Source organism: Salmo salar, chromosome ssa29 (genome assembly GCF_905237065.1).
Source record: "Salmo salar chromosome ssa29, Ssal_v3.1, whole genome shotgun sequence".
NCBI lineage: Eukaryota > Metazoa > Chordata > Actinopteri > Salmoniformes > Salmonidae > Salmo > Salmo salar.
The window spans coordinates 33,182,477-33,209,455 of NC_059470.1; the positions used below are offsets into that span (position 1 = coordinate 33,182,477).

The 26,979-nt window shown below is 44.8% G+C and overlaps 1 protein-coding gene across 1 annotated transcript in view; it reads right to left on the reverse strand.

Moving 5' to 3' along the window:
- Positions 1-11,360: 11,360 nt before the first annotated feature.
- Positions 11,361-26,979, reverse strand: part of LOC106590619 (docking protein 6) — a 213,928-nt gene continuing 198,309 nt past the window's right edge. The window contains exon 8 of the mRNA XM_045711018.1: positions 11,361-11,638. Within this exon, the coding sequence (XP_045566974.1) occupies positions 11,481-11,638 (158 nt within the window). The 3' untranslated portion in view covers positions 11,361-11,480. The remainder of the gene's footprint in view (positions 11,639-26,979) is intronic.

A 26,979-nucleotide genomic window follows, 5' to 3' on the forward strand; every position in this document is an offset into this window, starting at 1 on the left:
TTCTCCACCACCAGGAGGACAGCTACATGAAGGAACCTATCTTCTCCCCCACCAGGAGGACAGCTACATGAAAGAACCTACTACATACTACACACATAAAGTGGTGCTACAAACAAAAATGACCAGTAGATAAATAGATCTTGGTAATTACTAGTAAACAGATTTCAATAAGCCACTGCAAAACACAGCACCTCTGTGTAGTAGCCTAATAGCATAAGCTAGCAGGACTGAGCTTGCCATCCACTGCATCACTTAGCCTGTACAAAAACTGTCCCTCTGTGTAGAATGAGCCTACCATGGGTTAGCATAAAGTGTCCCTCTGTGTAGAATGAGCTAACCATGGGTTAGCATAAAGTGTCCCTCTGTGTAAAATGAGCTAACCATGGGTTAGCATAAAGTGTGTCCCCCTGGCCCCCTCCCAGGGACAAAAGTATATGACTGTATCCTAAATGCCACTCTATTCCCTATATCATGCACTACTTTTGACCAGAGCCCTGGGGTGCCATTTGGTACATAGTCTTTCTCTGTAGAGAGAGAGAGAGCGACAGTTAGCAGGAAGTGCAGCCCTGGTGCCTCTCATCTCATCAATGCAGCTTCCGTTGTGCCTCAGAGAGTCAAGATGGCCGTACAAAAGGACCACTGGTACGACAGGGCACTCATCCTTCTCTCCAGTCTCACAGGTATGGTTGTTTTAACATTGAATGTTGATCAGGGAAATATAACTATTTTTTTTAAAAGGGGTGGATCAGCTTAATATAGCGGAAAGATTGTTGCTTCCATCAATGTAATTGTCTGCATCATTTCCAATCCCCCATATCTTTTTTTTGGTAAATATATATATCTGTATACATACACATATGCATAGATATACACATATATACATAAACATACCTATATAGATATACATACTTTTTTTTACAATATACCTTTATTATTCCTCGCAAACCCCACCACCCTTCCCCCAATTGGAGTAAACTAATAAACACTTAGGCTTCAACCTTCAGTTTATACATCTTATACACATTTTACAGACACAATCTATTTTACAATAGTTATATTTTGTTTGTTTTTAGTCCTTCCACTATTTCTGATGTCCATCCAGTTTCATTTCTATTTGTAACTGTGCTATTTCACAACATTTCTGAACCTATATACATTTAGCACTTGTTTGAGTACTTGTACATAATGGATTATAAAGAAGAGTACTTGAAAGTGGTTGATTTAGGTAGAAGTTTATTTTAGGCTATTTGTTGTCTTACATTTGGAAAAATGTAAGTTCACTGCTGTTAAAAGTCTCTAAACATGAAATATTATTACTGACATGTTCACCCAGTTGTGTTTTAGTATTTACTAAACCGACCAGCTCTATTCGGTCTTATGTAGCAAAATTTGAAATTGTGTTTTTTAAATTGGATAAAAGTAGAGACTCAGAGCTAGAACATTGTATATCATGCATTACACAATGGGACAGTAATTCTGCTTTAAAAGTTGATAAACTTGTAACCCCACTTTTGAGAAAATTAGTTGCTTGAAGATTGCTTACCGTGAGATATTTGATTACAACTTTAAACGCGGTTTCTCTCTGAAACAGCATTTATTATCAGTGAACGTTTCCATAACAACCAGACTGTATTCAGACATTCTCTCTTTCTTCAACACTTAATTAGAACAGGGTTTTCCAAACTCGGTCTGGGGCCCCTCTGGGTGCACATTGTGTTTCTACCATAGCACTGCATAGCTGATTCTAATAATCCAAACTTGATGATGAGTTAGTTGTTTTAATCAGCTGTGTAGTACTAGGGCAAAAACCAAAATGTGTACCCAGAGGGGCCCCAGGACCAAGTTGGGGAAACCCTGAATTACAAGACTGTAGGAACACCAATTATCTCATCATATTTCTTTAACTGTGAATTAGAAGACTCAGACACAGACTATTAATGAGTTAGTCTTTAGATGGGGGCTGTGGGTAACATTCCCCTTTTATTCTGACAGGACTAATACTGCGAGAAAGACACACTTCTTCTGTCAGCATAGCTACCTCTCTAGAGGATTGTTGTTTTTGATAGGTTCTCCAGATGGAGGTCTGATTGAAGACCAACCTGTTTGATCATCAGCTATGGTCATTTCTGTTGATTTGTGTGTGGGCTCATATTTTCCTAATTAGTGATACCCAGGGGAGAGACTCAAAAGAGGGAATTGAAGGTGATGACTGCTTCATCTTCCATCGGAGCATCCGACTCAGAACTCCGTGATGAGGGCTCTTCCTATGTTCTTTTCATTCTGCTTTTTGCATATTCTCCATGTCATAATTCCAGTGGTTAACTGTATACTGAGTGCTTAAACTCCATATTCATTCCATTACAGAGTTAAAACTAAGCCGGAGATTATCTTAGGTCACGAAAAAAAAGTTTATCGGGAATTACTCACATTCCTGAGGAACTGACCAGGTAAAATGTAATAAATATACGACTGTGCACATGTATAAAAAGATGTCCTCCGACGTGTCCAGTTTCTGTGCAGCAGACAGATGGTGTAACCACGGTGAAGCTGGAGGAGGGGATGGTTCTAGTGTGTGTGTGTCCGTGGGAAGGGAAGCTCACCATGGTCTCCTGGTCCAAACGGATCCGATTTGACAAGGTCCCTATAGCCGTGTATGGAGTGTCCATTTCCCAGTCCTACCAGACCAGGATCCAGTTCCTGAAGTCCACACCCATGGACGGCAGTATCGCCATCACTAACGTCACCCAGGAGGACACTGGGGTTTACCACTGCTCTGTTCAAACCTTCCCCAGAGGATCCTGGGTCAGAGATATATTGGTGGAGGAGGATGATGCAGGTAACTAACTGTACACGACTTCTTGTCTATTTTCATTTAGAATATGTTGTTTTCACTTGAAATAATGGAATGCAGTTTGTGACTAGCTCGTACCAAATGCTTTGACTGGTAATGGTGGTTGTTTTCTTGAAACTCTCCGTGTTATTACTATGTCATTATTATTACAACTTAACCATATAATTTCTCTGTATTTTCTCTAACTTTGTTTAGTCTGTTCACAGATGAAGGTCAAGAAGAAACGGACATCCACACCAGAGAACCAGAACCTAGCCCAGGTGAGAGGTCAGAGTTTAAACATGATTAGGTCAGTTAGACATATGATGTTGTACTTAGTTACTAATACAGTGAAACATGTATTTAGTTGTGCAGTGACATTGTGACCTTGAAATCCTGGGTAGAAAAGTTTTATTTTCCATGATAATAATGATCTAGACTGAGATGGTACACACAGTGAGAGACTAAAGTGACACAGGATGTGGTGCAAGCTGTTGGTTTGCAAAACAGAAGTATTTATATTCTATAATCTCTACATGCGTGGTGGTGTGTGGGGAGAGGGGGATGTGGTTGGCCACCTATTTTGTGCAATGATTACCTAACGTTTTTGGAGTTCTTGTAACCCACCAAGTCGACAAAAACAATGTTTCTACCCAGCCTACCCTCTTTAAGCCACACCTCAAAAGGAATTAACTGTGACCCACTCACCATTTTGAAAACAGGTTTAGATACAAGTATCTAATGTGCTCTTTTCACCCTCCGTTCTCTCTTTCTCCCTCCGTTCTCTCTTTCTCCCTCTGTTCTCTCTTTCCTCCCTCCGTTCTCTCTTTCTCCCTCCGTTCTCTCTTTTCTCCCTCTGTTCTCTCTTTTCTCCCTCCGTTCTCCCTTCCTCCCTCCGTTCTCTCTTTCTCCCTCCGTTCTCTCTTTTCTCCCTCCGTTCTCTCTTTTCTCCCTCCGTTCTCTCTTTTCTCCCTCCGTTCTCCCTTCCTCCCTCCGTTCTCTCTTCCTCCCTCCGTTCTCTCTTTTCTCCCTCCGTTCTCTCTTTTCTCCCTCCGTTCTCTCTTTTCTCCCTCCGTTCTCTCTTTTCTCCCTCTGTTCTCTCTTTTCTCCGTTCGTTCTCTCTTTTCTCCTATTATTCTCTCTTTTCTCCCATTGTTCTCTATTTTCTCCCTCCATTCATCTTTTCTCCGTTCGTTCTCTCTTTTCTACCTCTGTTCTCTTTTTTCTCCCTCAATTCTCTCTTTTCTCTCTCCGTTCTCAGTTGATTTCAGCCTCTCTGCGTATCTGATTTACATCTATGTTAGTGGAGGAGTAGGAGGCCTGTTAATCCTGCTCTCTGTCATTCCAATACTGGTCATTTGGCAGAGGTAAGAGTTGACTTCCCCTACTCTTTCTTCATGCAGGGACAATATACAGCTATTTTTACTCTAGTTTAGTCTAGGTAAACTTCAAAAACATATTCTGTGAACTCACATTGATGAATGCATGAATTGAGGAAGGTCCCTTTCTACACATTGCCTTTTCACAGTCAAGCTATATGGATATGTGGATATGGATATGTGATCTGTATGTGATAAATAGAAAAGTTCCACATATTCTTACAAGTAAAATACCTCTCCCAGACTACGCATTAGTCATCCCAGTTAAAGGTAAATACCTCTCCCAGACTATACATTAGTCATCCCAGTTAAAGGTAAATAGCTCTCCCAGACTATACATTAGTCATCCCAGTTAAAGTTAAATAGGGAGTACTGCAGGTACTCATTTGTTAGGGAATAAACTTTTTGCTGTGAAATTCTATTTCTTCCATCCATCCCTCCCTTCCCCCGCACCATATGTCTAAGATAGTTTTGCTCAAATAGTGCACTTTCATTTTGCTGTCACAGCGAAAAGGTTAAAGTGTAGGTGTTGTACTTACAATAGAGTGTGGGCTAGGATAATGTGTGTGTTTGTGTGTGTGTGTGTGTGTGTGTGTGTGTGTGTGTGTGTGTGTGTGTGTGTGTGTGTGTGTCTGTCTGTCTGTCTCTCTCTCTGACTCTCTGTGTGTCTTTCCCTCTCTCTCTCTCTGACTCTGTCTCTCTTTCTGTCATTCTCTCTCTGACTCTCTGTGCCTCTCTCTCTCTCTCTGACTCTCTCTCTGTCTCTCTCTCTCTCTCTCTGACTCTCTCTCTGACACTGTCTCTCTCTCTGACTCTCAGTCTCTTTCTCTGACTCTGTGCTTCTCTCTCTCTGACTCTTTCTCTGTCTCTCTCTCTCTCTCTCTGAATCTCTCTCTCTCTCTCTGACTCTCTCTCTGACTCTGTCTCTCTCTCTGACTCTCAGTCTCTTTCTCTGACTCTGTGCTTCTCTCTCTCTGACTCTTTCTCTGCTCTCTCTCTCTCTCTCTCTCTCTCTGAATCTCTCTCTCTCTCTGACTCTGTCTCTCTCTCTGACTCTCTCTCTTTCTGACTCTCTCTCTCTGTTTCAGGATCTCTCTCTGACTCTGTCTTACTATCTGTCTATGTCTGTCTCTCCAGAAAGAAGAAGAGGAGAGAGGAGTACAGGATCAAATTGCCTCCAGCTCAGAGACAGGTAAAAATATAATATCTCTCATCATTTCATCCAGCTCAGAGACAGGTACAAATATAACATTATCTCTCATTTCATCCAGCTCAGAGACAGGTAAAAATATAACATCTCTCATCATTTCATCCAGCTCAGAGACAGGTAAAAATATAACATTATCTCTCATTTCATCCAGCTCAGAGACAGGTAAAAATATAACATTATCTCTCATTTCATCCAGCTCAGAGACAGGTAAAAATATATCATTATCTCTCATTTCATCCAGCTCAGAGACAGGTAAAAATATAACATTATCTCTCATTTCATCCAGCTCAGTGACAGGTAAAATATAACATTATTTCTCATTTCATCCAGCTCAGAGACAGGTACAAATATAACATTATCTCTCATTTCATCCAGCTCAGAGACAGGTAAAAATATAACATTATCTCTCATTTCATCCAGCTCAGAGACAGGTAAAAATATAACATTATCTCTCATTTCATCCAGCTCAGAGACAGGTAAAAATATAACATTATCTCTCGTCATTTCCTGATCATGTGGATACTGGGTATTAACATAATAGTATTAGGTTCATCATAGAGTATCCTCTTGTTTCCATGAATCAGCCTGTGGCACATCTCTAATATATATATATATCAGAACGTGCCTGTGCATGACAGGATGAGGAAGGGGACCAATCAGAGGGGAGATATGCCAGTGTAGGTCAAAATGCACACCATACGTCCACACACTAAGAGGACGAGATAGGGAGCAGTGCTGTGTTACACACCCCTGTCTGACCTCTGACCTCAGTGCTGTGTTACAGATCCCCCGTCTGACCTAAAGATGTATCGTTGAAGGCTTCACATGCAGAACTCAGTAACTCCCTAAGCAAACTGTCATTAAAAGTGTTCACCATTATAAACTATCACATTCCCTATTCAAATCCTCACAGTCGTCTCTAACTCAATTGTGTGACAAAGAACAAAGCAATCATCCTCAGGGAATGCTGTATTTCCTGGTTGTTATCATGCAAATGGAGTCCTGTGGATTCTCATGGAATGTTGTCATTGAATTTCTCTGATGTAAAATGATGGTCATCAGATGAAACAGTGGATGTTCCTTGCATCTAAGCCATAGATCAAATATGAATTCTCATTCTAACTGTAGAATCTACACTGAGTATACAAAACATTAAGAACACCTGCTCTTTCCATGACATAGACCGACCAGGTGAATCCATGTGAAAGCTACAGTCCCTTATTGATGTCACCTGTTAAATCCACTTCAATCGGTGTAGATGAAGGGGAGGAGACAGGTTGAAGAAGAATGTTGAAGCCTTGAGACAATTAAGACATGGATTGTGCGTGTGTGCCATTCAGAGGGTGAATGGACAAGACAAAAATGTAAGTGCCTTTGAGCGGGGTCTGATAGTAGGTGCCAAGTACACAGGTTTGTGTCAAGAACTGCAACGTTGCTGTTTTTTCACACTCAACAGTGTCCTGCGTGTATCAAAAATGGGGGTTGGGGTGGGGGGGGTGCAACTCAATATTAGGAATGTGTTCTTAATGTTTTGTACACTCAGTATATGTGAATACTGCGATTAGACAAAATTAAAATGATATTCATAGCTAAGAACATAACGGAGGTCTTGGGAATGAAAGACATTTTTGGGCTCTCAGCAGGAAGAGGAAGAAGAATGGACGATGTGGGAATATAGGGTTTTAGTCTTGTCAATAATGTATTAAGCGTACAATAGGTGCTGATACAGTCTGTTTCTCTGTGACTTTAATGACTTCATGTGAACTAAATAAAAACCAACCGTGACATCAATTGGTATTTTCTAGGAGTGTTAGACCGGGTTTAAATCAAAAGGTGTGTTCTAAACAAGCGCATTGCACTTAACTGTTAAAGGTAATTTACGCTCAGCTGACATCCGCAGCGCTTGCCATGAACGCGATCTTCGCGAATGTCTGCAAAATCGACTTTTAAAGCACATTGCAACGTGCTTTTGATTGAATTTCTGCCCTAGTTACTTCATCACTAACCGGCTTATCAGGTAGCTTACTAATGCAACTGTTTTTAGCCCGGTTACACGCTGGGTAAATCAACTGAGAAATGTATCGTCATCAGACAAAGAAGACACAGAAGAAATACAAAAATAATAAATATTATACTTTGACAGCATGTACATTCAATTTATTCTCTTACCTCATCGGAAAAAAACATATTACATACAGTATATACATTGAATGAGTGAATAAAGTAATCCTACACTCAATGTATTAAAAGTGCTATTAACAAAGTAAAAAAAACAAACACACAAACGCATATAGTGTGTGACTATTTAGACATTAACATCAAACTAACATTGTGGTGGTAGTAACATTACCAATGTGTAGTGTAGTGCCGGACAGAAAACCTCCTGTGCATTCCTCAACTTTATTAAAACAAGATGGCTGACATAAACAACAGGAGAAGGAAATGTAACGTGGAAAACAGCAAATGACGAATGTCACAGGACAACCTGGAAATACTTTCTCTCCTTACCATAGTCGTATAAATACTCCAAACTAACTGGAACTGATTCCTCCCTTTCCAGTTTTACACAGTTAACATCGTAACAAATAGATAATGAGAACCTTTTGTAGAAGGGCACTTTCTTTGTTAATCCAACCAACGTTGAGGTTCAATTGATTCACATATGTGTTAAGTAGAACTAAACAAACAGCTAATTGTGTGATCTAAATACATGATATTCATGGTTATTATTTTATACTGTGCCTTGGACGTTTTTGGGATTCCATATAAACATATCTACTGCTATGAAAATAAATAATCAAACTTTGACCAAATAATTAATAGGACAAACAGTTTTGGACAAATATGCTAATCTGCGTACCTCAATAAACAGATTGTCTTTTCTTGTGAACATTGACTTCGTGTTCTTGGAAACTGTGAATTGGTGGAAACTGTATCATTTCTCAGATAATGACAAGACTGAAAAAAATGTAATACAAATTGACAAGACTATTTTTTAGAATGTCTTGCTCCAGAGATGTACCGTAATCATCGCTAACAATGACAGACACAGACCCAGAGACAGAGGCCTGTGTCTGGTACAGTAGTGTCACACTGCAGTCTGCATGCATCACAAGGCACTTCATTCTGTGGCTGAAGGACAAGGTGCAAGGTCTGTGAAACACCAGTAGTCAGAACAGTTCTGAGGGCTCCACACAGAAGGCAACAAACCGCTTGTTAACAATATATACAGTAAAAGTATGTGAACCCTTTGGAATTACCTGGATTTCTGCATAAATTGGTCATCACATTTGATCTGATCTTCATCTAAGTCACAACAATTGACAAACAAAAGTGTGCTTAAGTTAATAACACACAAATAATTGTATTTTTCTTGTCTATATTGAATACATAATTTAAACATTCACAGTGCAGGTTAGAAAACGTATCTAATGACTTCTCCAAAAGCTAATTAGAGTCAGGAGTTAGCTAACCTGGAGTCCAATCAATGAGACGAGATTGGAGATGTTGGTTAGAGCTGCCCTGCCCTATAAAAAACACACACAAAATTTGAGTTTGCTATTCACAAGAAGCATTGCCTGATGTGAAACATGCCTCGAACAAAAGAGATCTCAGAAGACCTAAGTTTAAGAATTGTTGACTTGCATAAAGCTGGAAAGGGTTACAAAAGTATCTCTAAAAGCCTTGTTGTTCATCAGTCCACGGTAAGACCAAGCGTCTATAAATGGAGAAAGTTCAGCACTGTTGCTACTCTCCCTAGGAATGGCCATCCCGCAAAGATGACTGCAAGAGCACAGTGCAGAATGCTCAATGAGGTTCTCTAATTCTCTCTTTCTCTCTTTCTTTCTTTCTCTCTCTCGGAGGACCTGAGCCCTAGGACCATGCCTCAGGACTACCTGGCATGATGACTCCTTGTTGTCCCCAGTCCACCTGGCCGTGCTGCTTCACCAGTTTCAATTGTTCTGCCTGCAGCTATGGAACCCTGACCTGTTCACTGTGATTACTACTATGCTGGTAATTTATGAACATTTGAACATCTTGGCCATGTTCTGTTATAATCTCCACCCGGCACAGCCAGAAGAGGACTGGCCACCCCTCATAGCCTGGTTCCTCTCTAGGTTTCTTCCTAGGTTTTGGCCTTTCTGGGGAGTTTTTCCTAGCCACCGTGCTTCTACACCTGCATTGCTTGGTGTTTGGGGTTTTAGGCTGGGTTTCTGTACAGCACTTTAATATATCAGCTGATGTAAGAAGGGCTATATAAATACATTTGATTTGGTTAAGAAGAATCCTTGAGTGTCAGCTAAAGACTTGCAGAAATCTCTGGAACATGCTAACATCTCTGTTGACGAGTGTACGATACGTAACACACTAAACAAGAATGGTGGTCATGGGAGGACACCACGGAGGAAGCGACTGCTGTCCAAAAAAACCATTGCTGCATGTCTGAAGTTTTCAAGTGCACCTGGAGTTCCACAGCACTACTGGCAAAATATTCTGTGGACAGAGTTAAACTACAGTTGAGTTGTTTGGAAGGAACACACAACAATATCTGTGGAGAAAAAAAAGTACAGCACACCAACCATCAAAACCTCATCCCAACTGTAAAGTATGGTGGAGGGAACATCATGGTTTGGGGCTGCTTTGCTGCCTCAGGGCCTGGACAGCTTCCTATCATCGACAAAAAAATGAATTCGGAAGTTTATCAAGACATTTTACAGGCGAACGTTAGGCTATCTGTCCGCCAATTGAAGCTCAACAGAATTTGGGTGATGCAACAGAGCAATGACACAAAACACAGAAGTAAATCAACAACAGAATCGCTTCAACAGAAGAAAATTCGCCTTCTAGAGTGGCCCAGTCAGTGTCCTGACCTCAACCCGTTTGAGATGCTGTGGCATGACCTCAAGAGAGCAGTTCACACCAGACATCCAAAGAATATTGCTGAACTGAAACAGTTTTGTAAAGAGGAATGGTCCAAAATTCCTCCTGACCGTTGTGCAGGTCTGATCCGCAACTGCAGAAAACGTTTGGTTGAGGTTAATACTGCCAAAGGAGGGTCAACCAGTTATTAAGTCCAAGGGTTCACATACTTTTCCCACCCTGCACTGTGAATGTTTACATTGTGTGTTCAATAAAGACATGAAAACATAATTCTTTGTGTATTATTCGTTTAAGAAGAATGTGAAGATGAGATCAAATTGTATTACCAATTTATGCAGAAATCCAGGTATTTCCAAAGGGTTCACATACTTTTTCTTGACACTGTATTTTAAATGTAATTTAACAAGGCAAGTCAGTTAAGAATTAATTCTTATTTTACAATGACGGCCTACACCAGCCAACTGTGGGCCAATTGTGCGCTGCCCTATGGGACTCCCAATCACAGCCAGTTGTGATACAGTCTGGATTCGAACCAGGGTGTCTGTAGTGACATCTGAAGCATGGAGATGCAGTGCCTTAGACCACTGCGCCACTCGGGAGCCCACAAGGGGCAGAGTTAGAAATCCTAAGCCTACAGTACTACTTCTCAGACTTTGCTAATATTTTCATCGTATGTATTTGTTCATGCCTTTTGAAGTTGGGATGATTGTACACATACTATATGTACAGACCTGTACTCTTGAACAAGCAGACCATTTTCAAATGGAAGGATGTGGTGCTTGTTGCAGGTGAACAGACTGAAACGGCCACAAACATTACAGAAAGGTAGAACAGATCTCCCTAATGAACGGGATCCAGCAGGTGTCCCCCAATAATCCTTTCATAAGTATATATATATATATATATATATAATATAGATATAGATATAGATATATATATATATAGATATAGATATCTATATATATATATATATATATCTATATATATCTATATATATATATATATATATATATATATATATATATATATATATATATATATATATATATAATGTACCTGTCTACAATTAACACTATCATCATAATATATTAAGATAAAATGATATCATACATGTTCCTATACATATTTCTACAGGCTTTCTAAAGTGTTGGAATGTCCAGTTTTGTTCTGAAGGTACTTGTCATTGGAGCGTCACCTGGCTGCAGTTTGAGCCGTAGCCACTGGAGGGGGATAGTGCCTCTTCCTGGCGCTGTGAGGACTGCTCTTCTTCTGTCTTTCCAGAGAGGAAGCTGGGGAAGGTCTGTGCTCGGGTCATCAGGGTCATCGTCAGGCTTGTACCTGGAAACAACAGAAGGCCCGTGGTGAGGAAGAGGACCGTCTCTCTGGCTACACTACATCCCAATGCCCATACTAGTACATACCACAGGAGGTTGGTGGCACCTGGGGAAGACGGGCTCGTTCTAATGGCTGGAGAGGAAGGGGTGGAATGGTATCAGATACATCAAACACATGGTTTCCATTTCTATGTGTTTGATGCAATTCCTCCCCTCAACAGCCTCCCGTGGTACATACTTTACATTGTTTCATTCTACAAACAGCTAACTCTAGTCAAAACAGAGCCATAAGATGTTCCCTTGGAGTGCATAAGCTTTCCCCAAGCCTTGCTATTCAAGGAGACATGAGATGGGAGCCCGGTGAAATAAGGCAGAATGGTCAAATGTTTATGGAACCGTCTTATCAATATGCAAGAGGACAGAATAACAAATACTATTTCAACTGGGATAAAACACACAACTACCCCTGGACAAAGGAACTCAATTACATATTTAAGGAAGATGATCTAGAAAACATATTTAGATACCAGTTACGAGGCAATGTCAATCTAACACAAGTTAACCCTTAACCTACAAAGACAAAATGGGTCAACTGATATATGGCTAAAACAAAAACACAGAACTTACAACTAGATGAAAAACAGCTATGATCCAGAACTCTATGTCACATGTCACCTAACAACAAATCAAAGGTCCTTGTTGAGAACCGAGATACTGCCTCTGGCTATTGAAGTAGGTATGTTCAATGTCATCGTTGAAGATGAGCGGCTATGTACTGTCTGTGATTTAGGGGAGATAGAGAATGAACTGCACTTTTTATTTGACTGTCCTTTTATATGATGATTTAAGAGTGACCTTGTTTGAAAAAATGCAACAACAGAAACCAGAACTATTCTGGAGCACTGATGAAGAAAGACTTGAATGGCTATTCAGAACATAATTATTCCTGGTTGCAATTTTTATTTGCAAAGCTTGGAAGATGAGACAAGATAGGTTGTATAACTTAAAGGTATTTGTTTTGGGTTTTAATAATTTTGCGTTTCAGTAGGAGTGCAAATGTGTATCACAGGCGGCTGTTGGAACCTTAATTGGGTAGGATGGGCTTGTGGTAATGGCTGGAGAGGAATCTGTGGAATGGTATTAAATACATCAAATATATTTCCATGTGTTTGATATTATTCCATTTACTCCATTCCAGCCATTATGATGAGCTGTCTTCCCTTCAGCAGCCTCTTGTGATGTGTATGTATGTAATTACATACGTAGGTATGGTACTAGGTGCGTACTTACGTACGTAGGTAGGTAGATAGGTACGTGCTAGGTAGGTAGGTATGTACCAGAGGAGATTGGTGGAACCTTAATTGGGGAGAACAGGCTCATGGTTATGACTGGAGCGGAATGAATGGAATAGTATCAAATACATGAAACACATGGTTTCTATGGTTTCCAAGTGTTTGATGACATTCCATTTATGCTGTTCCAGCCATTATTACAAGCTGTCATCCCCTTCAGCAGCCTACTGTGATGTACAGTTCCCAGTGTTTGCTTTGTTGTACTGTACAGCCCTAAACATTTAACATATTTCTCTGCACCACAAAACAACCTCAATAAAAACTCCTCTCTTTCTTAATTCAAATGAATTGTCAAAATTGCTTCAGACTTCCTGTTATTGAATATCTGTGGAAACAGGGATGTAAATAAATACTGGGATTTTGTTTTTCACTGAGACTGGTCTTAATGATAGATACTGGGTGGTGTTTTTCACTGAGACTGGTCTTAATAATGGATACTGTGTAGTGTTTTTCACTGAGACTGGTCTTAATGATGGATACTGGGTAGTATTTTCCACTGAGACTGGTCTTAATAATGGATACTGGGTGGTGTTTTTCACTGAGACTGGTCTTAATAATGGATACTGGGTGGTGTTTTTCACTGAGACTGGTAATAATGGAAGGAGTGTAAGACTGGTCTAATGACTGGGTAGTATTTTCCAATGAGACTGGTCTTAATAATGGATACTGGGTGGTGTTTTTCACTGAGACTGGTCTTAATAATGGATACTGGGTGGTGTTATTCATTGAGACTGGTCTTAATGATGGATACTGTGTGGTGTTTTTCACCGAGACTGGTCTTAATAATGGATACTGGGTGGTGTTATTCATTGAGAGATCTTAATGACAGTCAAAATTTAATGAGGTCAAGAACACTAGACTATCCAATCTAACAGGCTAAAGGAAAGCAATTATAGTACACAGGGTTTGGGGCAGGCAACTTTTGAGATGAACTGAAACAGGTGTTCTATACTGCAGGTGTTCTATACTGCAGGTGATCCATACTGCAGGTGTTCTATACTGCAGGTGTTCCATACTGCAGGTGTTCCATACTGCAGGTATTCCATACTGCAGGTATTCCATACTGCAGGTGTTCTATACTGCAGGTATTCCATACTGCAGGTGTTCCATACTGCAGGTGTTCCATACTGCAGGTGTTCCATACTGCAGGTGTTCCATACTGCAGGTATTCCATACTGCAGGTGTTCTATACTGCAGGTGTTCCATACTGCAGGTGTTCTATACTGCAGGTGTTCTATACTGCAGGTGTTCTATACTGCAGGTGTTCCATACTGCAGGCGTTCCAAACTGCAGGTGTTCTATACTGCAGGTGTTCTATACTGCAGGTGTTCTATACTGCAGGTGTTCCAAACTGCAGGTGTTCTATACTGCATGTGTTCTATGGTGGAGGTGATCTATACTGCAGGTGTTCTATACTGCAGGTGTTCCATACTGCTGGTGTTCTATACTGCAGGTGTTCTATACTGCAGGTGTTCCATACTGCAGGTGTTCTATACTGCAGGTGTTCTATACTGCAGGTGTTCTATACTGCAGGTGTTCTATACTGCAGGTGTTCTATACTGCAGGTGTTCTATACTGCAGGTGTTCTATGGTGCAGGTGTTCTATACTGCAGGTGTTCTATACTGCAGGTGTTCTATACTGCAGGTGTTCCATACTGCAGGTGTTCTATACTGCAGGTGTTCTATACTGCAGGTGTTCCATACTGCAGGTGTTCCATACTGCAGGTGTTCCATACTGCAGGTGTTCTATGGTGCAGGTGTTCTATACTGCAGGTTTTCTATGGTGCAGGTGTTCTATACTGCAGGTGTTCTATACTGCAGGTGATCTATACTGCAGGTGTTCTATGGTGCAGGTGTTCTATACTGCAGGTGTTATATGGTGCAGTTGTTCCAAACTGCAGGTGTTCCATACTGCAGGTGTTCTATACTGCAGGTGTTCTATACTGCAGGTGATCTATACTGCAGGTGTTCTATGGTGCAGGTGTTCCATACTGCAGGTGTTCTATACTGCAGGTGTTCCATACTGCAGGTGTTCTATACTGCAGGTGTTCCATACTGCAGGTGTTCTATGGTGCAGGTGTTCTATACTGCAGGTGTTCTATACTGCAGGTGATCTATACTGCAGGTGTTCTATGGTGCAGGTGTTCCATACTGCAGGTGTTCTATACTGCAGGTGTTCTATACTGCAGGTGTTCTATACTGCAGGTGTTCTATACTGCAGGTGTTCTATACTGCAGGTGTTCTATGGTGCAGGTGTTCTATGGTGCAGGTGTTCTATGGTGCAGGTGTTCTATGGTGCAGGTGTTCTATACTGCAGGTGTTCTATAGTGCAGGTGTTCTATAGTGCAGGTGTTCTATGGTGCAGGTGTTCTATACTGCAGGTGTTCTATGGTGCAGGTGTTCTATGGTGCAGGTGTTCTATACTGCAGGTGTTCTATGGTGCAGGTGTTCTATGGTGCAGGTGTTCTATACTGCAGGTGTTCTATACTGCAGGTGTTCTATGGTGCAGGTGTTCTATAGTGCAGGTGTTCTATGGTGCAGGTGTTCTATACTGCAGGTGTTCTATGGTGCAGGTGTTCTATGGTGCAGGTGTTCTATACTGCAGGTGTTCTATGTGCAGGCGTGCAGGTGTTCTATACTGCAGGTGTTCTATACTGCAGGTGTTCTATGGTGCAGGTGTTCTATAGTGCAGGTGTTCTATAGTGCAGGTGTTCTATGGTGCAGGTGTTCTATGGTGCAGGTGTTCTATACTGCAGGTGTTCCATACTGCAGGTGTTCTATACTGCAGGTGTTCTATACTGCAGGTGTTCCATACTGCAGGTGTTCTATACTGCAGGTGTTCCATACTGCAGGTGTTCTATACTGCAGGTGTTCCATACTGCAGGTGTTCCATACTGCAGGTGTTCCAAACTGCAGGTGTTCTATACTGCAGGTGTTCCAAACTGCAGGTGTTCTATACTGCAGGTGTTCTATACTGCAGGTGTTCTATGGTGGAGGTGTTCTATACTGCAGGTGTTCTATAGTGCAGGTGTTCTATACTGCAGGTGTTCTATACTGCAGGTGTTCTATGGTGCAGGTGTTCTATACTGCAGGTGTTCTATACTGCAGGTGTTCTATACTGCAGGTGTTCTATGGTGCAGGTGTTCTATACTGCAGGTGTTCCATACTGCAGGTGTTCCAAACTGCAGGTGTTCTATACTGCAGGTGTTCTATACTGCAGGTGTTCTATACTGCAGGTGTTCCAAACTGCAGGTGTTCTATACTGCAGGTGTTCTATACTGCAGGTGTTCTATGGTGCAGGTGTTCTATGGTGCAGGTGTTCTATACTGCAGGTGTTCTATGGTGCAGGTGTTCTATACTGCAGGTGTTCTATACTGCAGGTGTTCTATACTGCAGGTGTTCTATACTGCAGGTGTTCTATGGTGCAGGTGTTCTATACTGCAGGTGTTCTATACTGCAGGTGTTCTATACTGCAGGTGTTCTATACTGCAGGTGTTCTATACTGCAGGTGTTCCATACTGCAGGTGTTCCATACTGCAGGTGTTCCAAACTGCAGGTGTTCTATGGTGCAGGTGTTCCAAACTGCAGGTGTTCCATACTGCAGGTGTTCTATGGTGCAGGTGTTCTATACTGCAGGTGTTCTATACTGCAGGTGTTCCATACTGCAGGTGTTCTATACTGCAGGTGTTCCAAACTGCAGGTGTTCTATACTGCAGGTGTTCTATACTGCAGGTGTTCTATACTGCAGGTGTTCTATACTGCAGGTGTTCCATACTGCAGGTGTTCCATACTGCAGGTGTTCTATGGTGCAGGTGTTCCAAACTGCAGGTGTTCCATACTGCAGGTGTTCTATGGTGCAGGTGTTCCATACTGCGGGTGTTCTATACTGCAGGTGTTCCATACTGCAGGTGTTCCATACTGCAGGTGTTCCAAACTGCAGGTGTTCCATACTGCAGGTGTTCTATACTGCAGGTGTTCCATACTGCAGGTGTTCCAAACTGCAGGTGTTCCATACTGCAGGTGTTCCATACTGCAGGTGTTCCATACTGCAGGTGTTCTATACTGCAGGTGTTCCATACTGCAGGTGTTCCATACTGCAGGTGTTCTATACTGCAGGTGTTCTATACTGCAGGTGTTCTATACTGCAGGTGTTCTATGGTGCAGGTGTTCTACGGTGCAGGTGTTCCATACTGCAGGTGTTCCATACTGCAGGTGTTCTATACTGCAGGTGTTCTATGGTGCAGGTGTTCTATACTGCAGGTGTTCTATACTGCAGGTGATCTATACTGCAGGTGATCTATACTGCAGGTGTTCTATGGTGCAGGTGTTCTATACTGCAGGTGTTCTATACTGCAGGTGATCTATACTGCAGGTGTTCTATGGTGCAGGTGTTCTATACTGCAGGTGTTCTATACTGCAGGTGTTCTATGCTGCAGGTGTTCCATACTGCAGGTGTTCTATACTGCAGGTGTTCTATAGTGCAGGTGTTCTATACTGCAGGTGTTCTATACTGCAGGTGTTCTATGGTGCAGGTGTTCTATAGTGCAGGTGTTCTATGGTGCAGGTGTTCTATGGTGCAGGTGTTCTATAGTGCAGGTGTTCTATGGTGCAGGTGTTCTATACTGCAGGTGTTCTATACTGCAGGTGTTCTATACTGCAGGTGTTCTATGGTGCAGGTGTTCTATGGTGCAGGTGTTCTATACTGCAGGTGTTCTATAGTGCAGGTGTTCTATGGTGCAGGTGTTCTATACTGCAGGTGTTCTATAGTGCAGGTGTTCTATAGTGCAGGTGTTCTATAGTGCAGGTGTTCTATGGTGCAGGTGTTCTATGGTGCAGGTGTTCTATGGTGCAGGTGTTCTATGGTGCAGGTGTTCTATGGTGCAGGTGTTCTATACTGCAGGTGTTCTATACTGCAGGTGTTCTATACTGCAGGTGTTCTATAGTGCAGGTGTTCTATACTGCAGGTGTTCTATGGTGCAGGTGTTCTATACTGCAGGTGTTCTATACTGCAGGTGTTCTATGGTGCAGGTGTTCTATGGTGCAGGTGTTCTATACTGCAGGTGTTCTATGGTGCAGGTGTTCTATACTGCAGGTGTTCTATGGTGCAGGTGTTCTATGGTGCAGGTGTTCTATGGTGCAGGTGTTCTATGGTGCAGGTGTTCTATACTGCAGGTGTTCTATACTGCAGGTGTTCTATGGTGCAGGTGTTCTATAGTGCAGGTGTTCTATGGTGCAGGTGTTCTATACTGCAGGTGTTCTATGGTGCAGGTGTTCTATGGTGCAGGTGTTCTATGGTGCAGGTGTTCTATACTGCAGGTGTTCTATGGTGCAGGTGTTCTATACTGCAGGTGTTCTATGGTGCAGGTGTTCTATACTGCAGGTGTTCTATACTGCAGGTGTTCTATGGTGCAGGTGTTCTATAGTGCAGGTGTTCTATGCTGCAGGTGTTCTATGCTGCAGGTGTTCTATGGTGCAGGTGTTCTATACTGCAGGTGTTCTTTGGTGCAGGTGTTCTATGCTGCAGGTGTTCTATGGTGCAGGTGTGTCTATACTGCAGGTGTTCTATGGTGCAGGTGTTCTATACTGCAGGTGTTCTATACTGCAGGTGTTCTATACTGCAGGTGTTCTATACTGCAGGTGTTCTATACTGCAGGTGTTCTATACTGCAGGTGTTCTATACTGCAGGTGTTCCATACTGCAGGTGTTCTATGGTGCAGGTGTTCTATACTGCAGGTGTTCTATAGTGCAGGTGTTCTATACTGCAGGTGTTCTATACTGCAGGTGTTCTATACTGCAGGTGTTCTATGGTGCAGGTGTTCTATGGTGCAGGTGTTCTATGGTGCAGGTGTTCTATACTGCAGGTGTTCTATACTGCAGGTGTTCTATGGTGCAGGTGTTCTATGGTGCAGGTGTTCTATACTGCAGGTGTTCTATGGTGCAGGTGTTCTATGGTGCAGGTGTTCTATACTGCAGGTGTTCTATACTGCAGGTGTTCTATGGTGCAGGTGTTCTATAGTGCAGGTGTTCTATAGTGCAGGTGTTCTATGGTGCAGGTGTTCTATGGTGCAGGTGTTCTATACTGCAGGTGTTCTATGGTGCAGGTGTTCTATGGTGCAGGTGTTCTATGGTGCAGGTGTTCTTTGGTGCAGGTGTTCTATACTGCAGGTGTTCTATGGTGCAGGTGTTCTATACTGCAGGTGTTCTATGGTGCAGGTGTTCTATACTGCAGGTGTTCTATGGTGCAGGTGTTCTATACTGCAGGTGTTCTATGGTGCAGGTGTTCTATACTGCAGGTGTTCTATACTGCAGGTGTTCTATACTGCAGGTGTTCTATGGTGCAGGTGTTCTATGGTGCAGGTGTTCTATGGTGCAGGTGTTCTATACTGCAGGTGTTCTATACTGCAGGTGTTCTATGGTGCAGGTGTTCTATAGTGCAGGTGTTCTATAGTGCAGGTGTTCTATGGTGCAGGTGTTCTATGGTGCAGGTGTTCTATACTGCAGGTGTTCTATGGTGCAGGTGTTCTATGGTGCAGGTGTTCTATGGTGCAGGTGTTCTATACTGCAGGTGTTCTATGGTGCAGGTGTTCTATACTGCAGGTGTTCTATGGTGCAGGTGTTCTATACTGCAGGTGTTCTATGGTGCAGGTGTTCTATACTGCAGGTGTTCTATACTGCAGGTGTTCTATGGTGCAGGTGTTCTATAGTGCTGGTGTTCTATGGTGCAGGTGTTCTATGCTGCAGGTGTTCTATGGTGCAGGTGTTCTATACTGCAGGTGTTCTATGGTGCAGGTGTTCTATGGTGCAGGTGTTCTATGGTGCAGGTGTGTCATACTGCAGGTGTTCTATACTGCAGGTGTTCTATGGTGCAGGTGTTCTATGGTGCAGGTGTTCTATACTGCAGGTGTTCTATACTGCAGGTGTTCTATACTGCAGGTGTTCCATACTGCAGGTGTTCTATACTGCAGGTGTTCTATGGTGGAGGTGTTCTATACTGCAGGTGTTCCATACTGCAGGTGTTCTATGGTGCAGGTGTTCTATACTGCAGGTGTTCTATACTGCAGGTGTTCTACAGTGCAGGTGTTCTATGCTGCAGGTGTTCTATACTGCAGGTGTTCTATGGTGCAGGTGTTCTATACTGCAGGTGTTCTATGGTGCAGGTGTTCCATACTGCAGGTGTTCCATACTGTAGGTGTTCCATACTGCAGGTGTTCCACACTGTGGTGCCTGTGTGTATGACTGCCTGTATGTCTGCCTGTGTGTCTGCCTGTGTGTCTGCCTGTGTGTCTCTCTGTCTGTCTGCCTTTGTGTCTGTCTGCTTGTCTGTCTGTCTGCCTACCAGTGACTCTTCCACATAAACCATGGGCGTGGAAGCAGGGGCAGAGAGAGGATGAGGACTATTTGATTACAGAGGGAGCTAAAGGGGGTGGGGAAAGAGAGCGAGAGAAGCCAGTGTGATGTGAAATGGGTGATGTGAAGCCAATCACAGCAGTGGGTTTCATACAGGTGGAGTGAGTCACACATACAAGTCAAATGATCCACTTCAAAATGTTCCCAGTACAGATCCTCCACTGTTCACTCCTATCATCACTTTTGAAAATCACTGAGACCGCAAACAGGGGAAAGAGGGACACTTCTCGTTTTTATCCTTATTAGATTTGTGAAACAGCTGGAGTGCAGCCAACCACAGCCCGCTCTTCTGTCTCTGCCAAGGGAATCCCTTTCTCTACCCAATGCAATGTAGGCTGGAAAGTGACAGTCTAGCTCAAAGTGAGAAAATACAACGGATCAGTTCATCTGCTGGACCATAAACAGCAGGGTTTGTGTGACTGAGGGTGCGGGTGGGTTTGTGTGACTGAGGGCGCGGGTGGGTTTGTGTGACTGAGGGCGCGGGTGGGTTTGTGTGACTGAGGGCGCGGGTGGGTTTGTGTGACTGAGGGCGTGGGTGGGTTTGTGTGACTGAGGGCGCGGGTGGGTTTGTCAAGATCCAAGCTCTGGACGAAAATACCCCATGTGGAGCATAGCACACACACACACACACACACACACACACACACACACACACACACACACACACACACACACACACACACACACACACACACACACACACACACACACACACACACACACAGACCATGGACTGTAGCCCCCCCCCCCACCTCCCTTACTCTCCCTCAGTGAGAAACAGACTGTGATTTGTCAGAGCCTTTTCATTACAAGGGAAGGTCATGTCATCCTATCTGGCCTGGTGGCAGCTGCTGGGTTGGTGTGGTGGTGGGGTGGCAGCTGCTGGGGTGGTGCACAGGGAGGACAAGGGGACACAGAGAGAGAGATACAGACACAGAAGCATTCCTCCATTAACAGAAAAAACACACACACACACAACCCTTCTGTACCTGGTCATCCCCTGCTGGCCTCCTAGTTACACCGGTGCCAGCTACTAGGTACCTTCCCAAAAGACTGTGCTGCTATAAGACTAGACTGTGTCCTTAAACCAATATAGATGAGACTAATCTACTGTCTCTCCTTAAACCAACATAGATGAGACTAGTCTACTCTCTCTCTCAAACCAATATAGATGAGACTAGTCTACTGTCTCTACTTAAACCAATATAGATGAGACTAGTCTACTCTCTCTACTTAAACCAATATAGATGAGACTAGTCTACTCTCTCTCTCAAACCAATATAGATGAGACTAGTCTACTCTCTCTACTTAAACCAATATAGATGAGACGAGCCTACTGTCTCTCCTTAAACCAACATAGATGAGACTAGTCTACTCTGTCTCCTTAAAACCAATATAGATGAGACGAGCCTACTGTCTCTCCTTAAACCAACATAGATGAGACTAGTCTACTCTCTCTACTTAAACCAATATAGATGAGACGAGCCTACTGTCTCTCCTTAAACCAACATAGATGAGACTAGTCTACTCTGTCTCCTTAAAACCAATATATGCATTGTACTAAGCTCATAACTAAGGCTCAATTGCTACCCACAGAGAGAGAGAGAGGCGGCTGGGGATGAGATAGTGCTGCATAAGACATTCCAATTGTACAGTACATGTATTATCTGCAAGTTATCCCGTATTTAATCTATGCCTGTTGCAACAGAGATAGTTCTATCATCATATTCTCTCTCCTATCATCATGCCTTGTCCTTACAGACTTCCTATCCTCCTTTGAGTAAAATTCCCTTTCATCACTCTGAAAGGATCAAATCAGAACACTGCTATTAGAATTGCTAATGCTGCTGCAGATAGGCTGATAACTGTTGAACACTTCGCGTTGCAGAGAGGGAGAGAGAATGAGAGTGTACGGGAGAGGCAGAAAAGGAGAGAAAGACAGATAGACAAAGAGAGAGGCTGGGGAAGAGAGAGAGGGAGGCAAGCGCCAGGGAGAGAGAAGTAGAGAGGGAGGAGGAGAGAGAGATGACAACCCGTGAAATAAAAGAGAACCAGTTAAACCAGCCATTCCCTTCCAATTGCTGTCTTTGGGGTGTTTCAGACAGACTTTGGGGAGTTTCAGACAGTAGTTGGGGCGTTTCAGACAGTCGTTGGGGTGTTTCAGACCGTCGCTGGGGCGATTCAGACCGTCGCTGGGGCATTTCAGACATTCTTTGGGGCATTTCAGACAGTCTTTGGGGCATTTCAGACAGTCTTTGGGGCGTTTCAGACAGTCTTTGGGGCGTTTTAGGACGTTTCAGACAGTCGCTGGGGCGTTTTGGGGCGTTTCAGACAGTCGTTGGGGCGTTTCAGACAGTCGCTGGTGCATTTCAGACAGTCGCTGGGGCGTTTCAGACCGTCGCTGGGGCGTTTTGGGGCATTTCAGACAGTCGCTGGGGCGTTTCAGACAGTCGCTGGGGCGTTTCAGACAGTCGCTGGGGCGTTTCACTCAATCGTTGGAGTGATTTGCGGCGTTTTACACAGTCGTTGGGGCGTTTTGGGGCGTTTCAGACAGTCGTTGGGGCGTTTCAGACAGTCATTGGGGCGTTTCAGACAGACATTGGGGCGTTTCAGACAGTCGTTGGGGCGTTTTGGGGTGTTTCAGACAGTCTTTGGGGCGTTTTGGGACGTTTCAGACAGTCGTTGGGGCGTTTTGGGGCGTTTCAGACAGTCGTTGGGGAGTTTTGGGGCGTATCAGACAGTCGCTGGTGCATTTCAGACAGTCGTTGGGGCGTTTTGGGGCGTATCAGACAGTCATTGGGGCGTTCAGACAGTCGTTGGGGCGTTTTGTGGCGTATCAGACAGTCGTTGGGGCGTTTCACACAGTTGTTGGGGAGTTTTGGGGCATTTTAGAAATTCGTTTGGGCGTTTCAGACAGTTGTTGGGGCGTTTTGGGGCATTTCAGACAGTTGTTGGGGCGTTTTCGGGCGTTTCAGACAGTCCTTGGGGCGTTCAGACAGTCCTTGGGGCGTTTCAGACAGTCGTTGGGGCGTTTCAGACAGTCGTTGGGGTTTATCAGACAGTCGTTGGGGCGTTTCAGACAGTCGTTGGGGAGTTTCAGACAGTCGTTGGGGCGTTTCAGAGAGTCGTTGGGGAGTTTTGGGGCATTTTAGAAATTCGTTTGGGCGTTTCAGACAGTTGTTGGGGCGTTTTGGGGCATTTCAGACAGTTGCTGGGGCGTTTTGGGGCGTTTCAGACAGTCCTTGGGGCGTTTCAGACAGTCGTTGGGGCGTTTCAGACAGTCGTTGGGGAGTTTTGGGGCGTTTCAGACAGTCGTTGGGGTGTTTTGGGGCATTTCAGACAGTAGTTGGGAAGTTTCAGACAGTCGTTGGGGTGTGTTGGGGCGTTTCAGACAGTCTTTGGGGCGTTTCAGACAGTCGTTGGGGCGTTTTGGGGCGTTTCAGACAATCGTTGGGGCGTTTCAGACAGTCGTTGGGGCGATTCAGACAGTCGTTGGGGCGTTTCAGACAGTCGTTGGGGCGTTTCAGACAGTCGTTGGGGCGTTTCAGACAGTCGTTGGAGTGTTTCAGACAGTCGTTGGGGCGTTTCAGACAGTCGTTGGGGCGTTTCAGACAGTCGTTGGGGCGTTTTGGGGCGTTTCAGACAATCGTTGGGGAATTTCAGACAGTCGTTGGGGCGTTTCAGACAGTCGTTGGGGCGTTTCAGACAGTCGTTGGGGTTTATCAGACAGTCGTTGGTGCGTTTCAGACTGTCGTTGGGGAGTTTCAGACAGTCGTTGGGGCGTTTCAGACAGTCGTTGGGGAGTTTTGGGGCATTTTAGAAATTCGTTTGGGCGTTTCAGACAGTTGTTGGGGCGTTTTGGGGCATTTCAGACAGTTGCTGGGACATTTGGGGCGTTTCAGACAGTCCTTGGGGCGTTTCAGACAGTCGTTGGGGCGTTTCAGACAGTCGTTGGGGAGTTTTGGGGCGTTTCAGACAGTCGTTGGGGTGTTTTGGGGCATTTCAGACAGTAGTTGGGAAGTTTCAGACAGTCGTTGGGGTGTGTTGGGGCGTTTCAGACAGTCTTTGGGGCGTTTCAGACAGTCATTGGGGCGTTTCAGACAGTCGTTGGGGCGTTTTGGGGCGTTTCAGACAATCGTTGGGGCGTTTCAGACAGTCGTTGGGGCGATTCAGACAGTCGTTGGGGCGTTTCAGACAGTCGTTGGGGCGTTTCAGACAGTCGTTGGGGCGTTTCAGACAGTCGTTGGAGTGTTTCAGACAGTCGTTGGGGCGTTTCAGACAGTCGTTGGGGCGTTTCAGACAGTCGTTGGGGCGTTTTGGGGCGTTTCAGACAATCGTTGGGGAATTTCAGACAGTCGTTGGGGCGTTTCAGACAGTCGTTGGGGCGTTTCAGACAGTCGTTGGGGTTTATCAGACAGTCGTTGGTGCGTTTCAGACTGTCGTTGGGGAGTTTCAGACAGTGGTTGGGGCGTTTCAGACAGTGGTTGGGACGTTTCAGACAGTTGTTAGGTCGTGTTGCGGCATTTTAGACAGTTGTTGGGGCATTTTGGGCGTTTCCGACAGTCGTTGGGGAGTTTCAGACTGTCTTTGGGGCATTTCAGGCAGTCGTTGGGGCGTTTCAGACAGTCGTTGGGGTGTTTCAGACAGTCGTTGGGGCGTTTCAGACAGTCGCTGGGGCGTTTTGGGGCATTTCAGACAGTCGCTGGGGCGTTTCAGACCGTCGCTGGGGCGTTTCAGACCGTCGCTGGGGCGTTTCAGACTGTCGCTGGGGCATTTTGGGGCATTTCAGACAGTCGCTGGGGTGTTTCACACAGTCGCTGGGGCGTTTCAGACCGTCGCTGGGGCGTTTTGGGGTGTTTCAGACAATCGTTGGGGCATTCCAGACAGTCGTTGGGGCGATTCAGACAGTCGTTGGGGCGATTCAGACAGTCGTTGGGGCGTTTCAGACAGTCGTTGGGGCATTTCAGACAGTTGTTGGGGCGTTTTGGGGCGTTTCAGACAATCTTTGGGGCGTTTCAGACAGTCGTTGGGGCGTTTTGGGGCGTTTCAGACAATCGTTGGGGCGTTTCAGACAGTCGTTGGGGCGTTTCAGACAGTCGTTGGGGCATTTTGGGGGATTTCAGACAGTCGTTGGGGCGTTTCAGACAGTCGTTGGGGTGTTTCAGACAGTCGTTGGGGTGTTTCAGACAGTCGTTGGGGCGTTTCAGACAGTCGTTGGGGCATTTTGGGGTATTTCAGACAGTCGTTGGGGCGTTTCAGACAGTCGTTGGGGCGTTTCAGACAGTCGTTGGGACGTTTCAGACAGTCGTTGGGACGTTTCAGACAGTCGTTGGGACGTTTCAGACAGTCGTTGGGGCATTTTAGACAGTCGTTGGGGTGTTTCAGACTGTCGTTGGGGCGTTTCAGACAGTCGCTGGGGCGTTTCAGACAGTCGCTGGGGCGTTTCAGACGGTCGCTGGGGCGTTTCACACAATCGTTGGGGCGATTTGCGGCATTTCAGACAGTCGCTGGGGCGTTTCAGACAGTCGCTGCGGCATTTCAGACCGTCGCTGGGGCGTTTTGGGGCATTTCAGACAGTCGCTGGGGCGTTTCAGACAGTCGCTGGGGCGTTTCAGACAGTCGCTGGGGCGTTTCAGACAGTCGCTGGGGCGTTTCAGACCGTCGTTGGGGCGTTTCAGACCGTCGCTGGGCCGTTTCACACAATCGTTGGGGCGATTTGTGGCATTTTAGACAGTCGTTGGGGGCGTTTTGGGGCGTTTCAGACAGTCATTGGGGCGTTTTGGGGCGTTTCAGACAGTCGTTGGGGAGTTTCAGACAGTCGTTGGGGTGTTTCAGACAGTCGTTGGGGCATTTTGGGGCGTTTCAGACAGTCGTTGGGGCGTTTCAGACAGTTGTTGGGGCGTTTCAGACAGTCGTTGGGTTGTTTTGGGGCGTTTCAGACAGTCGTTGGGGCGTTTCAGACTGTCTTTGGGGCGTTTCAGGCAGTCGTTGGGGCGTTTCAGACAGTCGTTTGGGCGTTTCAGACAGTCGTTGGGGCGTTTCAGACAGTCGTTGGGGCGTTTCAGACAGTCGCTGGGGCGTTTTGGGGCGTTTCAGACAGTCGCTGGGGCGTTTCAGACAGTCGCTGGGGCGTTTCAGACAGTCGCTGGGGCGTTTCAGACCGTCGTTGGGGCATATCAGACAGTTGCTGGGGCGTTTCACACAATCGTTGGGGCGATTTGCGGCATTTTAGACAGTCGTTGGGCGTTTGGGGAGTTTCAGACAATCATTGGGGCGTTTCAGACAGTCGTTGGGGCGTTTCAGACAGTCGTTGGGAAATTTTGGGGTATTTCAGACAATGGTTGGGGCGTTTCAGACAGTCGTTGGGGCGTTTCAGACAGTCGTTGGGACGTTTCAGACAGTCGTTGGGGCGTTGCAGAGAGTCGTTTGGGCGTTTCAGACAGTCGTTGGGGCGTTTCAGACAGTCGTTGGGGCGTTTCAGACAGTCGTTGGGGCATTTTGGGGGATTTCAGACAGTCGTTGGGGCGTTTCAGACAGTCGTTGGGGTGTTTCAGACAGTCGTTGGGGTGTTTCAGACAGTCGTTGG